Genomic DNA, 18,461 nt, shown 5'->3' with positions numbered 1-18,461 from the left:
CTTCACAGGCAAGGATATTACTGCCAGTAAGATTGCACCTAAATCAACCATGTATCGGATCATCAAGAACTTCAAGGAGAGCGGTTCAATTGTTGTGAGAAGGCTTCAGGGCACCCAAGAAAGTTCAGCAAGCGCCAGGACCGTCTCCTAAAGTTGATTCAGCTGTGGGATCGGGGCACCACCAGTACAGAGCTTGCTCAGGAATGGCAGCAGGCAGGTGTGAGTGCATCTACACTCACAGTGAGGCGAAGACTTTTGGAGGATGGCCTGGTGTCAAGAAGGGCAGCAAAGAAGCCACTTCTCTCCAGGAAAAACATCAGGGACAGACTGTTATTCTGCAAAAGTTACAGGGATTGGACGGCTGAGGACTGGGGTAAAGTCATTTTCTCTGATGAATCCCCTTTCCGATTGTTTGGGGCATCTGGAAAAAAGCTTGTCTGGAGAAGATAAGGTGAGCGCTACCATCAGTCCTGTGTTATGCCAACGGTAAAGCATCCTGAGACCATTCATGTGTAGGGTTGCCTCTCAGCCAAGAGAGTGGGCTCACTCACAATTTTGCCTAAGAACACAGCCATGAATAAAGAATGGTACCAACACATCCTCTGAGAGGAACTTCTCCCAACCATCCAGGAACAGTTTGGTGACGAACAGTCCCTTTTCCAGCATGATGAAGCACCTTGCCATAAAGCAAATGTGATAACCAAGTGGCACAGGTAACAAAACATCAATTATTTTGGTCCATGGCCAGGAAAATCCCCAGACCTTAATCCCATTGAGAACTTGTGGTCAATCCTCAAGAGGCGGGTGGACAAACAAAACCCCACATATTCTCCAAGCATTGATTATGCAAGAATCGGCTGCCATCAGTCAGGATGTGGCCCAGAAGTTAATTGACAGCATGTCAGGGAGGATTGCAGAGGTCTTGAAAAAGAAGGGTCAACACTGCAAATATTGACTATTTGCATCAACTTCATGTAATTGTCAATAAAAGCCTTTGACACTTGTGAAATGCTTGTAATTATACTTCAGTAAACCATAGTAACATCTGACAAAAATATCTAAAGACACTGAAGCAGCAAACTTTGTGGAAATTAATATTTGTGTAATTCTCAAAACTTTTGGCCACGACTGTACACTGGCCGGTCACACTAGCATTGGGATATGCACTGGGTTAACATGTGAATACAGTGGTGATTTCTTATCCCAACTTTTCTGTCAGCAGTTACACCGAAAATGTGTGGTGTGGAGTAATATTATAATGTATTGTTGTGCTGTCATCTAAGTCAATGATATCTTAATAGAGGTTCCATTTGGACTCATATCAATAAAGACATTTGACTTAAGGCCAGTGTTAATTTTGGCACTCTTTTTTTAGGTTTAGTATAGTATTAGTCAGTTTGACTAAAATATAATTTAGTCTTGGTCACATTTTTGTCAGTTGAATAATGATTTGGTGTAGTTAATGACGAAAACAGTGGGCCATTTTAGTCAACTAAATGGCCTTTCATTTTTAGTCACATCACATTCGTAAAACCTCATTAACCTATAGTAAACATAAACTACTGACTTCCATGTGCTCAAACATACATAGCCATCTCCTTCCAACATATTCTTCTGCATAACATCATATTCTCTTCCCAACAGCAGAAACATGACAAACATATATAACAAAAAAGTGCCTTCATAAAATATTCACACTCTCACGACTTCTGCCGAAGTTGGTCCCTCTCCTCACCGACCTTTTCATTTACCGACCTTTTCAATCATCGATCCTCTTTTCATTTTCCTTTGGTTTTGTCTTCCATCACACCTGGTTCCAATCCCATCAATTACATGTTGTGTATTTAACCCTCTGTTCCCCCTCATGTCCTTGTCAGTGATTCTTTATCTTTATTCTTTATGATATATATTTTCTCTCAACTATCTACACACAATAACCTGTAATGACACATGTTTCTGCAAATGTAATCAAAATGAAATACAGAAATATATAATTTACTTAAGTATTCAATCCCCCGAGTCAAAACTTTGTAGAAACACCCTTGGCAGCAAATACAACTGTGAGTCTTTCTGGGTAAGTGTCACACTGTACAATGATAGGAGACAAGTGCAGGAATACGTAATGTTTTTTTTTATTTCTCCACCCAAACAAAAGAATGAGGTGTAACCCTCTAAATAATACACGGGACGAGACCCGTAAAACAAGTACATAATAACACGTAGCATAGAGGCCGATACAACGTAGCACAGGTACTCACAGGACCAATGGACATGGGACAAGATGGCGTCGAAGAGGATGGATGACATTTTACATGCTCATAACCAATTGTTCTATTCTGTTTGTTTTTTTGCGTTGTTTGTTACTTATTTCTTTACTTATTTTGTACATAATGTTGCTGCTATCATCTCTTATGACAAAGAATAACTTTTGGACATCAGAACTGGGATTACTCACCGCGAACTTGAAGAAGCTTTCCTATAACGAGTCTGATACAAAGATATACTGCTCTCCCAGGAACAGGCCCAGATCCCCGTCATTTGCATGAAGAAAAGAGAATCCTCAAGCGAGCGAGTAAACTCCCACTGCCATCAATTCTACTTGCTAACATGCAATCATTGGAAAATAAAAAGGATGATTTACGATTATCCTACCAACGGGACATTAAAAACTGTAATATCTTCTGTTTCACTGAGTCATGGCTGAACGACGACGCTGATAATATAGAGCTGGAGGGATTTTCAATGCACCGGCAGAAGAGAGAAGCTACGTTTGGTAAGACGAGGGGTGGGAGTGTGTCTTTTTGTCAATAACAGCTGGTGAGTTATGTCTAATATTAAAGAAGTCTCAAGGTATTTTTCGCCTGAGGTAGTGTGGTCTACAGCTTATCATAAGGTGCTCTATCTACCAAGAGAGTTCTCATCTATATTATTTGTAGCAGTCTATTTACCACCTCTGGCAGATGCTGGCACTAAGACCACACTCAACCAACTCTATAAGGCCATAAGCAAACAAGAAAATACTCACCAGAAGCGGTGCTCCTAGTGGCCGGGGACTTTAATGCAGGCAAATTTAAATCAGTTTTCCCAAATTTTTACTAGCATGTCACATGTGCAACCAGAGGGAAAAAAACTCTAGACCACCTTTACTCCACACACAGAGACGCATACAAAGCTCTCCCCTGCCCTCCATTTGGCAAATCTGACCATAATTATATCCTCCAGATTTCTGCTTACAAGCATAAATTAAAGTAGTAAGTAGCAGTGAATTGCTCAATACGGAAGTGGTCAGATGACGCGGATGCTACTCTACAGGACTGTTTTGATAGCACAGACTGGGATATGTTCCTGGATTCATCCAATGTGTATTCAACCTCAATCATCGGCTTCATCAATAAGTGCAATAAATGCATCAACGACGAAGTCCCCACAGTGACCGTACATACATATCCCAACCAGAAGCCATGGATTACAAGCAACATCTGCATCGAGCGAAAGGCTGGAGCTGCCGCTTTCAAGGAGTGGGACACTAATCTGGACGCCTATAAGAAATCTTGCTATGCACTCAGACGAACAATCAAACAAGCAAAGCATCAATACAGGATTAAGATTGAATCCTACTACACTGGCTCTGACGCTCATCGGATGTGGCAGGGTTTGAAAACTATTACGAACTACAAAGGGAAACCCAGACGCGAGCTGCCCAGTGACGTGAGCCGACCAGACAAGCTAAATGCTTTTTATGCTCGCTTTGAGGCAAACAACACTGATGCATGCACAAGGGCACCAGCTGTTCTGGATGACTGTGTGATAACGCTCTCGGTAGCCGATGTGAGCAAGACTTTTAAATAGGTTAACATTCACAAAGCCCCGGGGCCAGATGGATTACTAGGACTTGTACTCAAAGCATGCGTGGACCAACTGGTGTCTTCACTGACATTTTCAACATCTCCCTGACTAAGTCTGTAATACCTACATGTTTCAAGCAGACCACCATAGTCCCTGTGCCCAAGGAAGCGAAGGTAACCTGCCTAAATGATTACCGCCAGTAGCCGTGAAGTGCTTTGTAAGGCTGGTCATGGCTCACATCAACAGCATCCTCCCGGATACCCTAGACCCACTCTAATTCGCATACCGCCCCAACGGATCCAAAATGACGCAATCTCAATCGCACTCCATACTGCCCTTTCCCACCTGGACAATAGGAACACCTATGTGAGAATGCTGTTCATTGACTACAGCTCACTGTTCAACACCATAGTGCCCACAAAGCTCATAGCTAAGCTAAGGACCTTGGGACTAAACACCTCCCTCTGTAGCTGGATCCTGGACTTGCTGATGGGCCGCCCCCAGGTGGTAAGGGTAGGCAACTGCACATCTGCCACGCTGATCCTCAATACTGGGGCCCCTCAGGGGCGTGTACGTAGTCCCCTCCTGTACTTCCTGTTCACCCATGACTGTGTGGAGAAACATTATTCCAACAAAATCATTATGTTTGCTGATGACAGTGGTAGGCCTGATCACCAACAACGATGAGACAGCCTATAGGGAGGAGGTCAGAGAACTGGCAGTGTGGTGCCAGGATAACAACCTCTCCCTCAATGTGTGCAAGACAAAGGAGCTGATTGTTGACTACAGGAAAGGGCAAGGCGAACAGGCCACCATTCTCATCAACAGGGCTGTAGTGGAGTGGGTCAAGAGTTTCAAGTTCCTTGGTGTCCACATCGCCAACAATCTATCATGGTCCAAACACACCAAGACAGTCGTGAAGAGGGCATGACAAAACGTTTTCCCCCTCATGAGACTGAAAAGATTTTGCATGGTTCCCCAGATCCTCAATTTTTGAGGAAGTTTGTAAAAACGGTTTATTATCTCTGCATAGTCACTTCACCCCTACCTACATGTACAAATTAACTCTGACCTGTACCCCCACAAACTGACTCGGTACCGGTACCTCCTGTATATAGCCTCGTTATTGTTATGTTATTGTGTTCTTTTTATAATAGTTTATTTGGTAAATATTTTCTTAACTCTTCTTGAACTGTACTGTTAGTTAACTCGTAAGTAAGCATTTCACGGTATGGTCTACACTTGTTGTATTCGGCGCATGTGACGAATAAAGTTTGATTTGACAAGGACAATGGGGAACAGAAGGCACCTATATACACATACTAATCAGGGTGAATGGGAACCAGGCGTACATAATGAGACAAGACAGTCCGGGGTTGGTGGTAATGAATCCAGTTCAGTGACGCATAGAAGGCCGGTGACGTAGACCTCTGGAGCTGGTGAACGGAATGAGCAGCAGTACCGGGGGGATCCATGACAGTACCCCCCTGACGTGCTGCAATAGCAGCGGGATGACACCGGCCTCGGGGATGACCACAGGGACACGGTGCGGGTCGGTCAGGGCGCCGACTGTGAAAATTCAGCACCACTCCCCTGTGCCGTACCTCTCCCAGTCGATGAGATACTGGAGATGCCCCGCCCGATGCCTCGAATCCAGGACTTCACGGACCGAGTACGCCGGACCTGCCGCGATGTCCAGAGGAGGAGCCGGGGCATCACTGGGTCCAGCCTCAGCGAGGAGACCAGGCACCACTGGCCTGAGGAGAGACACATGAAAAGTCCTGTTAATGCGGTAATCAGCAGGGAGTTGCAAACGGTACGTTACCTCAATAACCCTCAATAACCCACACAAACCGCAGGCACAGCTTCTGGCAGGGCAGGCGGAGGGGCAGGTTCTGGGTGGAGAGCCAGACCTGTACTCCTGTACTCCCTGTTCACCCACGACTGCGCGGCAACGCACGCCTCCAACTCAATCATCAAGTTTGCGGAAGACACAACAGTGGTAGGCTTGATTACCAACAACGACGAGACGGCCTACAGGGAGGAGGTGAGGGCCCTCGGAGTGTGGTGTCAGGACAATAACCTCACACTCAACGTCAACAAAACTAAGGAGATGATTGTGGACTTCAGGTAACAGCAGAGGGATCACCCCCCTATCCACATCGATGGAACAGTAGTGGAGAGGGTAGTAAGTTTTAAGTTCCTCGGCATACACATCACAGACAAACTGAATTGGTCCACTCACACAGACAGCATCGTGAAGAAGGCGCAGCAGCGCCTCTTCAACCTCAGGAGGCTGAAGAAATTTGGCTTGTCACCAAAAGCACTCACAAACTTCTACAGATGCACAATTGAGAGCATCCTGGCGGGCTGTATCACCGCCTGGTACGGCAACTGCTCCACCCACAACCGCAAGGCTCTCCAGAGGGTAGTGAGGTCTGCACAACGTATCACCGGGGGCAAACTACCTGCCCTCCAGGACACCTACACCACCCGATGTTACAGGAAGGCCACAAAGATCATCAAGGACAACACCCACCCGAGCCACTGCCTGTTCACCCCGCTATCATCCAGAAGGCGAGGTCAGTACAGGTGCATCAAAGCTGGGACCGAGAGACTGAAAAACAGCTTCTATCTCAAGGCCATCAGACTGTTTAAACAGCAACCACTAACATTGAGTGGCTGCTGCCAACACACTGACTCAACTCCAGCCACTTCAATAATGGGAATTGATGGGAAAGAATGTAAAATATATCACTAGCCACTTTAAACAATGCTACCTGATATAATGTTTACATACCCTACATTATTCATCTCATATGTATACGTATATACTGTACTCTATCATCTACTGCATCCTTATGTAATACATGTATCACTAGCCACTTTAACTATGCCACTTTGTTTACATACTCATCTCATATGTATATACTGTACTCGTTACCATCTACTGTATCTTGCCTATGCTGCTCTGCACCATCACTCATTCATATCTTTATGTACATATTCTTTATCCCCTTACACTGTGTATAAGAAATTAGTTTTGGAATTGTTAGTTAGATTATTTGTTGGTTATTACTGCATTGTCGGAACTGGAAGCACAAGCATTTCGCTACACTCGCATTAACATCTGCTAACCATGTGTATGTGACAAATAAAATTAGATTTGATTTGATGCCAAGGTGCCAAGGCCTGCTGATACCCCAACATGCACTGGGAAGGATTTAGGTTAGTGGAGGAGTGTTCAAGACAATTCTGCGTATACTCAGCCCACTCTGCCCACTCCCTCGGCCGGTCCTGACATACCTGGAACCTGCCCAGTTCCTGATTTGACCCTCTCCACCTGCACATTAGCTGGAGGTCAGTACCCGGAGGTGAGACTAACAGTGACCCCCAGGCGTTCCATGAACGCTTTCCATATGTGTGAGGTGAACTGAGGGCCACGGTCTGACACAATGTCCTCTGTGATCCCATAGTGCCGGAAGACGTGCGTAAAAATAGCCTCTGCGGTTTGCATGGCCGTCGGGAGCTCAGGCAGAGGAAGGAGGCAACAAGCTTTGGAAAACCGGTCCACGACAGTGACAAAGTCCACCGAGAGGTGAGATGGTCTCGCACACCCGTGGGCAAGTAGGCGTGGTCGTCCGGGCACTGTGCAGGTGCGGGTTCCGTGCGTAGGTTCCGTGCGCAGTTCCTGCCGTATGTCGGCATCCACGTCCCACAACACTGGCGTGATGATACGGGACGTAGGGATGATGGGGGTCTCCTCTCCCTGCCTCTCCTCTGTGTCAGAGGCGAGACAGGGTGTCCACCTTCACGTTCTTCGAGCCTGGCCTATAAGAAAGCGTGAATTGGAACCTGCCGAAGAATAGAGCCCACCTGGCCTGTCTCTTTGTTGCCCTGATGTACTCCAGGTTGAGGTGGTCCATCCACACCAGGATAGGGTGTTTGGACCCCTCCAACCAGTGCCTCCTTGCCTTCAGAGCCTTCTTGACCACCAAGAGTTCCCAGGTCCCCTAAGTCGTAGTTCCTCTGGGCGGAGTTCAGCTGCTTGGAGTAGAAGGCTCAGGGCCACAGCTTGGGAGGGGTTTTCTATGCGCTGCCCCGACTCCTACTTCGACGGCATCCACCTCGACGATGAAGGGAATTGAGGGCTCGGGATGTGCCAGTACAGGAGCAGTGGTGAAGCATGCCTTCCGTGTCTCGAATTCCCTTTCCGCCTCCGACCAACGAAGCCGCTGGGGACCTCCTCTCAGCAGGGAGGTAAGAGGCGCGACCACCATGCCGAAGCCCCGGAAGAACCTTTGGAAATAGGTGGCAACCCCCAGGAATCGTTGGACTGCTTTCACGGAGTTGTCGATGGACCATGACCTGACTGCGCTGATGCGTTGCTTCTCCATCTCCACTCCCTCCGTGGATGTGAGGTAGCCCAAAAAGGACAAGGACCGGTGGAAAAATAAATATTGCTCTTGTATACCATATAGATCATGCTCCAACAGTCTTCCCAGCACAGACCTGACTAACGAGACATGTTGGGCGCGGTCAGGAGAATAGACCAAAATGTAATCTATATAAACAACTACGCCCCATCCCAGCATGTCCCGAAACACTTTGTTAATAAAGTTCTGGAAGACTGAAGGAGCATTAGACAGTCCAAAGGGCATTATGAGATACTAGATTGTAAGTGCTCCTCAAGTCCAGTTTGGTGAAGTACTGCGCCCCATGTATTTGTTGGATGATGGTTGAGATGAGGAGAAAAGGATAGCTGAACTTAATGGTGGCTTTGTTCAGTGTCGGGGCGCAGTCCCCCATCTTTCTTTTTAACACAAAATAAGCTTGAGGAGGCTGGTGATGTAGAGGGGCAGATAAAACCCTGCTGGAGGCTCTCCAGTATGTAGATCTCCATGGCCTCAGTCTTTGCATAGGAGAGGGGATAGACATGTCCTCTCGGGAGGGCTGCATCAGACAACAAGTCTCTAAGAGCTTTCCACACCTGGATTGTACAACATTTGCCCATTATTCTTTTAAAAATGATTCAAGCTCTCTGAAATTGGTTGTTGATCATTGCTTAGCAACCATTTTCAAGTCTTGCCATAGATTTTCAAGCAGATTTAAGTCAAAACCCTAACTCGGCCACTCAGGAACATTCACTGTCTTCTTGGTAAGCAACTCCAGTGTAGATTTGGCTTTGTGTTTTAGGTTGTCCTGCTGAAAGGTGAATTCATCTCCCAGCGTCTGGTGGAAAGCCGACTGAACCAGTCCTTAATATTACAAGCATACCCATGACATGATGCAGCCACCACTATGCTTGAAAATATAGAGAGTTGTTTCTCAGTAATGTGTTGTATTGGATTTGCCCAAAACATAACACTTTATATCCAGGACAAAAAGTTAATTGCATTGCCACATTCTTTGCAGTATTACTTTAGTGCCTTGTTGCAACCAGGATGCATGTTATGTACAGGCTTCCTTCTTTCACTCTGTCCATTAGGTTAGTATTGTGGAGTAACTACAATGTTATTGATCTGCCCTCAGTTTTTTCCTATCACAGGCATAAAACTCGGTAACTGTTTTAAAGTCACCATTGGCCTCATGGTGAAATCCCTGAGCGGTTGCCTTCCTTTCTGGCAACTGAGTTAGGAAGGACGCGTGTATCTTTGTAGTGAGTGGTTGCATTGATACACCATCCAAAGTGTAATTAGTAATTCACTACTCAAAGAGATAGTCAATTTCTGCTTTTTCAACAACAACAAAAAAATTGCCCTTCTTTGTGGTTGAATCTGTGATAAAAAATGCACTGCTCAACTGACGGACCTTAAAAATAATTGTATGTGTGTGGTACAGAGATGAGGCAGTTGTACAAAAACTCCTGAACTTATTTAGGCTTGCCTTAATAACAAAGGGGTTAAATACTTATTGACTTAAGACCTTTAAGCTTTTCATTTTAAATTAATTTGTAAACATTTTTCCTATTTGACATTATAGGGTAGTGTGTAGACCAGTGACACAAAATAGTTGGCTTAATGCATCACCAACATCATCGCAAGTCTTGCCAATGACCCGATATCCAGTTGGTTAAACATACTCAAACTGTTTGACTGACTGACCTCATAGTCCAATAGGGAATGTTTTCTGTCTTTTATCCATGTAAATGTCCTATTGAAAATGTTACCTACAGTCATGTGGAGTTTGAACCTGGGTATCTTTTGTGGCAAACGGCTGTGTTAGCCTGCTTAGATAAAGTCCTAGGCAATAACTCGGTGAGCTAACACACGCCTTCAGATCTCAGGCAATGTTACTCATCAAACAACTGTGGTTGGCCAAAACTACCTCCGTTACATAAAGTAAATACACTAACCTGAATAATAGGTGTAGGTGATTTTTTATTGTGAGGCATGTCCTGGGGACTCACCACTGCTTGTCATTCCGCAGGTGGAAGAGGGGGGTCGTGCGTCCCTGGCCGGGGTTTGTGAGGGGGATGAGGTGGTGTCGATGAATGGAGAACCCTGCGGTGACCTTTCCCTCCCAGAAGCTATTGCTCTCATTGACGCCTGCGTCAACTGCCTGCAATTACTGGTCAAAAGGTAAACCCAAAGGCTGGATTTTTAACTACACCATTAACTACACCATGGTTTCTCAAACCAGGGTCTGCACATAATATCCAGAATTATATACCCCAAAATATACTTAGCCTTTTGATTAGTTTTCTTTTTTGGAATTAATGACTGCCATGTTAACACCACAACCTTGGGGTGCTACAGATTTATCCAGGTTTATGTCAATGCTCTCATAACTTAATGTTGCATTGGTGTGATAAACTGGGCCATATACTACAGGGCATGGTTCAACACAACACAGCAAGCATTAGTGTATTATTTAAGTGATAATGGCAGAGAAGCCAGTGTTTGGAGGATATATTGGCACGGGTGTTGTTCGGCCCGAGGCTACAGTAAGTTGAGGGCCGGCAAACCATGCCAATATATCCTCCAAACACCGGCTTCAAGAGTATTATCATTTTTATATAATGGGTTACCAACATATTAAAATAACAATTGCCATATTTTCATTAAAGACGTTATTCTGATTAATTTATTTATATTATTTCATCTTTCTACAAGATATAGTCCCGACACAAATCTAGGGTTGCTAGTTCTGCATCCAGTCGATCGTTCTAAATGTTCCATTTCCATATTGCCTGGCAAGGTTCTTATACTTTGCTTGCTAGCTAGAGAACTACGGCTAATTTAGAGTCACGCCAAAACGTGCAGCCAGAATAACAGCAAAGTAGCTGCATTTGCATTTGTTTAAGCTGTTTTCTAGTGACATTTATTTGGATACATCCATAACAATGAGCCAATGATTTCGCCTGGCATGGAAAATGTGCTCACTCGTCAGGACACTGTTGTTCAGAGGAGCAAGCCAACAACGCAGCTACAGTAACACAATCACTCCAAACTGAAGCTGGAAAGACTGCAAATTAGCTGCATTTCATTTGACCTTTTAATTTTTTCTTTTTTTGTATATATCCATAAAAACGATGCCACCTGATTCATGATTTTAACTGGCTGAGAAACGTTGCCTGCCTGTCTCTCATCCCGACACATTCATTACTACAGGACAGCAGGAGAACGAATTTGAATATTGAAACAATGCTGCAAAAGTCAGAGAGACAGACAGTAAGGTTTATACAAATGTCCGCTCTTGAAAAGTAGATGTTAGTCTAAAATAAATGTGAGTTAATGTCTAGATGCTTTTTATAGTGGAGATCAAGCTGCCTGGCTGGGATGATGAGACAGTGGATTGCATTTTAACGACAACTTGTGGAATAGACACCGGCTGGAATGCGGTTTTAACCAATCAGCATTCAGGATTAGACCCAACCATTGTAAAATTGCATGTACACGGTTGAGTGGCCTGGAACATGGTGGCCGGACGGACAGATAGTGGTTCATTGGTAAGTGCGTTGACCTTTGAGTGTCTTGGCTGCTGACGAACCAGCTGTTGCAGATTTGTGTGCACACTCAACAAGCAGCTTTTAAACAGTTACTCAGTGGGCCTCAGACACCGTGCGTGTCTGGTGTGCCATCGGATATTTGTGCCGATGCCCATATTTAAGGGAACACATACAGTGAGCTCCAAAAGTATTGGGACAGTGACACAATTGTTGTTGTTTTGGCTCTGTACTCCAGCACTTTGTATGCATTGTATCATTTCAAATCCAAAGTGCAAACTGTCAGCTTTCATTTGAGGGTATTTTCATATCAGGTGAATTGTTAGAAATGACAGCACTTTTTGTACATAGTCCCTTCACTTTAGGGGACCAAAAGTATGGGGACATATTCACTTTCACAAGTGTTCAAAACATTATGAACACCTGCTCTTACCATGAAATAGACGGACCAGGTGAATCCAAGTGAAAGCTATAATCCCTTTTTAAATCCACTACTCGGGGGTGACAGAATCATGGTGTGAGGGTGCTTTGCTGCAGGAAGGACTGGTGCACTTCACAAAATAGATGGCGTGACGAGGAGGGGAAATTATGTGGATGTATTGAAACATCTCAAGACATCAGTCAGGAAGTTAAAGCTTGGTTGCAAATGGGTCTTCCAAATGGACATTGACCCCAAGCATACTTTCAAAGTTGTGGCAAAATTTGTTGGCAGAACGGTGTCTCCAGTACGCGTTCTTAGCCCGGTGCGCTACATCCCAGCTCCCCGTATCTGCCAGGCTAGGATGAGCATCCAGCCAGAAAGGATTGTGCCAGTCCTGCTTTCCAGACCTCCAGTACGTCTCTACGGCCCAGGATATTCTACGCCGGCTCTGCGCACTGTGTCTCCAGTGCGTCTGCACAGCCCAGTGCCTGCACCCCACACGTGCCGGGCCAAAGTCACCATTCAGCCAGGACGGGTTGTGTAGGCTCTTAGCTCGAGACCTCCAGTGATGATCCATGGTACAAAGCCTCCAGTGATGATCCATGGCAAGAAGCCTCCAGTGATGATCCATGGCACGAAGCTTCCAGTGAGTAGTCATGGCAGGAAGCCTCTAGTGGTGAGACATGTCACGAAGCCTCCAACAAGGGCCTCCAGCGACGCCCTCCAGTCCGGAGCCTCCAGCGACGCCCTCCAGTGCGGAGCCTCCAGAGACGGCAGCCAGTCCGGAGCCTCCAGAGACGGCCTCCAGTCCGGAGCCTCCAGCGACGGCTTCCAGTCCGGAGCCTCCAGAGACGGCCACCAGTCAGGAGCCTCCAGAGACCGCCGCCAGTCCGGAGCCTTCTGAGACGGCCTTCAGTCCGGAGTCTCCAGCGACGGCCTCCAGTCCGGAGCCTCCAGAGACGGCCTCCAGTCCGGAGCCTCCAGAGACGGCCTCCAGTCAGGAGCCTCCAGAGACGGCCTCCAGTCCGGAGCCTCCAGAGACGGCCTCCAGTCTGGGGCCTGCAGCAACGAGGGTACCCAGCCCGGGGCCTGCAGCAACGAGAGTGCCCAGTCCAGGACTCGCAGTAACGAGGGTGCTCAGTCCGGGGGTGGCGGCGAGGTTCTCCACACCAGAGGCGTCACCAAAGCGGGGTGGGCCAGAGGTGGAGCGGGGTCTGTGTCCCGCACCTGAGCCACCACCGCAGATAGATGCCCATCCAGGCACTCCCCTATAGGTTCAGGCTTTGAGGCCAGCGTCTGCACCTTTGTGGGGTGAGCCTTTTTATGTCTGTATTTGGTTTGGTCAGGGTGTGGTTTGGGGTGGGTATTCTATGTTTTGTTATCTATGACTTTTGTATTTCTATGTTTTGGCCGGGTATGGTTCTCAATCAGGGACAGCTGTCTATCGTTGTCTCTGATTTGGAACCATACTTAGGTAGCCCATTTCCCCTCCTTTCTTTGTGGGAAGTTGACTTTGTTTAGGGCACATAGCCTTTAGCTTCATGGTTTGTTTTTGTAGTGTTTATCATTTTGTTCGGTGTCATTTTAAAACAAAGAGAAAATGTACGCACACCACGCTGCACCTTGGTCCTCTTCCTTCAACAGCCGTGACAGTTACACTATAGTAGCCTGTTGTCTTATTTCTTATCCCCATATCTGCAAAGCACTCTTTGACGTCAACAGACTCGATGGGTGAAAATAAATATTGTGGCAAAGCTAATTAGCCAATTGTGACAGATGAAACACAGACAAGCACACATTCAAGATTTGGTTCTGGGTGCCAAGATTATGCGACTTTACGGGTGGTACTAATCTGGAATGCAGATTTTTTTCTAACCACATTCCAACCAGTGTCTATTCCACAAGTTACCAAAAGCTAAATAAATCTATGACGTTAAAATGCCTATTTACTCTGTTCCATCTGAGTGCACAATCCACTGTCTCATCAGCCCAGCTAAGCAATTTAGAAACTTGATCTCCACTATAAAAAGCATCTAGACATTATCTCACATTTCTTTTAGATGAACATTTAGTTTTCAACAGCAGACATTTGTATAAATCTTGCTGTCTCTCCGACATTTGCAACATTGTATCAATATTCAAATTCAATCTCCAGCTGTCCCATAGTAATGAACCTGTTGGGAGTTTGGACGAGACAGACAGGCAGGCAGTGTTTCTCAGCCAGTCGAAATCATGAATCAGCATCATTTTTATGGATTTATACAAAGAACTATCAATAGAAAACAAAATGAAACGAAGTGCAGCTTGTTTGCAGTCTTTCCAGCTTCAGTTTGAAGTGATTGTTTTAGAACCGTAGGATAAAGTAAGAGGGGTAAAAATGCCAAATTATTAGGGTGAGGCACATGGGCTACTTACTACACAACATACACTTAGTATTATTTTCTTAGCTATAGTATACATATCTCCCTGGCATATTACATTATGTATGCAGCAGCATGCAATACATTTTTGGACTCACCTTGTTGTGCTGTGCTCACTTGAACAGGAAGGTGGCGAGGCGGTCCTTTGTAGGCAAATTTTGCCATCACAGTCTGGCTTTCTCTGGATTTATGGTGCTTTCAAAACAACTGGAAACTCTGAAAAAAACAATGTCGAATCATGATGACGTTATTGATCTTCAGGTCGTAGCTCTAGAAAGAGGCAGGATTTACAATTCCAAGTTGGATGACTGTTCAAAACCTATTTTCCCAGTCGGAGCTTGTTTATTCCCGACTTCCCAGTTGTCTTGAACTCACTGAATTCAAGTTTTCGCAGTTCCGAGTTAACAGTTTTGAGGAGCGTGGCACAAATCAGGCTTCATTGACAGCATGGCCAATGATGAATGTTTATCATTTTAAACTTGGAAAAGAGCCCCTTAATCCCAGATTTAGGACCACACAGCCACTCTACTGAATAGCAGGCTAGTGATTGCTTTGCAATGCTTGCAGTTAGCCACTGTCACTGATTCCTTCCAAATCACTCATTGTTGAATATGCGATTTCCAAGTTGTTGTGTAATGTTAAGTCCAATGGCCGATGAGCACTGATATGTTTTATCTATAATTTCTCTTCATTATTTTTCTTCATATGACAAGGATTAAAAAGGATTTGCCAGTAGATTGTCGACTAGATTCAAGATCATGACTGCGAGCTAAGATTTTGAAAGTAGGATGTTGACATGATCAGTCCAATCAAAGTGTAACGGTGTTCTTCATTTGTCGCAAGAAAGTCGGACCGAAATGCAGCGTGGTGGTTACTCATGTCTTTTAATGAAATGAATCGTGGTACATGAAATAACTGAGACAAATACAAAACAACAAAACGTGAAACCTAATTACAGCCTATCTGGTGAAACTACACAGAGACAGGAACAATCACCCACGAAATACACAGTGAAACCCAGGCTACCTAAATACGGTTCCCCATCAGAGACAACAAGAATCACCTGACTCTGATTGAGAACTGCCTCAGGCAGCCAAACCTAAACTAAACACACCCCTAATCAACCACAATCCCAATGCCTACAAAAACCCCAATACGACAACACAATAACATAAACCCATGTCACACCCTGGCCTGACCAACTAATTAACTAAAACACAAAATACTAAGACCAAGGCGTGACACAAAGCTACTGTACATATAATGTGATTTGACGTCATTTTATCTGTGGCCAATGACCTTGAGCCTTCTTGGATAGGCACTTCTAACGTAACTCTATGGCAGCACCCAAGGGGCTAGAATTTTCTTGCTCTACCCTTAGACTTGAGTGACAGAACCCCGAGCCAATCACGGCGCAACACTCCGTATTTTCTGCTGGCTTGCCCCACCATCACAGAAAGCACTGAGCTAGGCTGAAATATCTGCATTTTGGAGCTGCCTTACTCAAGAAAACAAGAATGTTTGTATGCGGATTTATTTATTATATATATTATTTTACATTGTTTGCAAACTGATTTGTGACACGTACAGTATTATTGCCAAAATAACATGCAAAACAGGCTTTGCCCCAACTGCTCTGAATGACAGGTCGCCATTGTCTAGCAAGCAAGGGATAAGAACTTTGCCATAGATACAGAACAAAAGACTGAACAACTAGGTCGCGTCCATAGATACAGAACAAAAAGACAAAGCTACTGGGTCGCGTCTCTGGCAACCGAACCAATAGATTGAACAACCAGACGGCTTGGGTAGCAACTGTCGATTTGTGTCGGGACTATATCTTGTGGAAGGATGAAACAGTATGAATAAATTCATCAAAATAACTAAATAAAATATGCCAATCATTATTTGAGTATGTTGGTAACCAATTGCATAAAAGTGATAATGCCCTGTTTGGAGGATATATTGGCACATATCCTATATCCTTTGCCATAATGGCTGGCAAAGTTCTTATCCCTTGCTTGCTGGCCAGTCCATAGACAATAAGAGCACCTTCTCCCAACTGCCCACTGCACTGAGGCTAGGAAACACTGTCACCACCGATAAATCCACAATAATTGAGAATTTCAATAAGCATTTTTCTACAGCTGGCCATGCTTTCCAGCTGGCTACCCATACCCCAGTCAACAGCCCTGCACCCCCCACAGCAACTTGCCCAAGCCTCCCCCATTTCTCCTTCACCCAGATCCAGATAGCTGATGTTCTGAAAGAGCTACAAAATCTGGACCCCCACAAATCTGCTGGGTTAGACAATCTGGACCCACTCTTTCTAAAATTATCTGCCGAAATTCTTGCAACCCCTATTACTAACCTGTTCAACCTCTCTTTCGTATCGTCTGAGATCCCCAAAGATTGGAACGCTGCCGTGGACATCCCCCTCTTCAAAGGGGGAGACACTCTAGATCAAAACTGCTACAGACTTATATCTCTCCTACCCTGCCTTTCTAAGGTCTTCGAAACAAGTTAACAAACAGATCACTGACCATTTCGAATCCCAACGTACCTTCTCCGCTATGCAATCTGGTTTCCGATGTGGTCAAGGTTGTACCTCAGCCACGCTCGAGATCCTAAACGATATCATAACTGCCATCGATAAGAGACAATACTGTGCAGCTGTATTCATCGACCTGGCCAAGGCTTTCGACTCTGTCAATCACCATATTCTTATCGGCAGACGCAACAGCCTTGGTTTCTCAAATGACTGCCTCGCCTGGTTCACCAACTACTTCTCAGACAGAGTTCAGTGAGTCAAATCGGAGGGCCTGTTGTTCGGACCTCTGGCAGTCTCTATGGGGGTGCAACAGGGTTCAATTCTCGGGCCGACTCTTTTCACTGTATACATCAATGATGTCGCTCTTGCTGTGGGTGATTCTCTGATCCACCTCTACGGAGACAACACCATTCTGTATACTTCTGGTGTCACACCCTGGCCATAGAAAGGCTTATATTCGCTATTTTGGTTATGCCAGGGTGTGACTAGGGTGAGCATTCTATGTTCCTTTTTCTATGTTTTTGTATTTCTTTGTTTTTGGGCGGGTATGGTTCTCAATCAGGGACAGCTGTCTATCGTTGTCTCTGATTGAGAACCATACTTAGGTAGCTCTTGGCCCACATGGGTTTTGTGGGTAGTTGTTTCCTGTTTTGTGTCGTTCACTCTCTTTGTTGTTTTTTGTCATTCAGTTTATTTCATTAAATTTACTATGAACACTTACCATGCTGCGTGTTGGTTCGATGATTCCTATTCCTCATCATCAGACGAAGATGAGAGGCGTTACAGAATTACCCACCACAAACAAACCAAGCAGTGTGGAGAAAAGGAGGAATGGACATGGGAGGACATTCTGGACGGGAAGGGATCCTACACATGAGAGGAAATCCTGGCTGGAAGGGATCACATCCCATGGGAACAGGTGGAGGCAGCCAGGAGAGCGGAGACAGCAGGAGAAGGGAACCAGCGTTTATGAGGGAACACGGCTGGCGAGGAAGCCAGAGAGGCAGCCCCAATAATATTTTTTTTGGGGGGGACACATGGGGAGTGTGGCAGAGTCAGGTTGGAGACCTGAGCCCACTCCCCGTGCTTACTGGGTCGAGCATGTGACTGATCAGGCCCCGTGCTATGGGGTGATGCGCACTGTATCTCAGCCGAGTATTCACAGGCCGGTGTGCTCCGTGCCAGCGTCCCGCATTTGCGGGGTGGAAGCTGGCATCCAGCCAGAACGGGGGGGGGGGGGGGGGACCGCTATGCGGTCGAGACCGCCAGTGTGCC

At 45.6% G+C, this 18,461-nt stretch overlaps 1 protein-coding gene across 2 annotated transcripts in view; it reads left to right on the top strand.

The window, feature by feature from the left end:
• The window catches only part of LOC135510610 (synaptopodin-2-like), a 62,826-nt gene that overhangs the window by 20,749 nt on the left and 23,616 nt on the right, over positions 1-18,461 (top strand). For both annotated transcript variants that reach the window (XM_064931668.1, XM_064931667.1), the window contains exon 2: positions 10,276-10,427. In XM_064931668.1, coding sequence (XP_064787740.1) covers positions 10,276-10,427 — 152 coding nt within the window. The remainder of the gene's footprint in view (positions 1-10,275; positions 10,428-18,461) is intronic.

Source organism: Oncorhynchus masou, chromosome 23 (genome assembly GCF_036934945.1).
Source record: "Oncorhynchus masou masou isolate Uvic2021 chromosome 23, UVic_Omas_1.1, whole genome shotgun sequence".
Lineage (NCBI taxonomy): Eukaryota > Metazoa > Chordata > Actinopteri > Salmoniformes > Salmonidae > Oncorhynchus > Oncorhynchus masou.
Note: the sequence above shows the minus strand (reverse complement) of the source record. Positions and strands in the feature narration are given on the sequence as shown.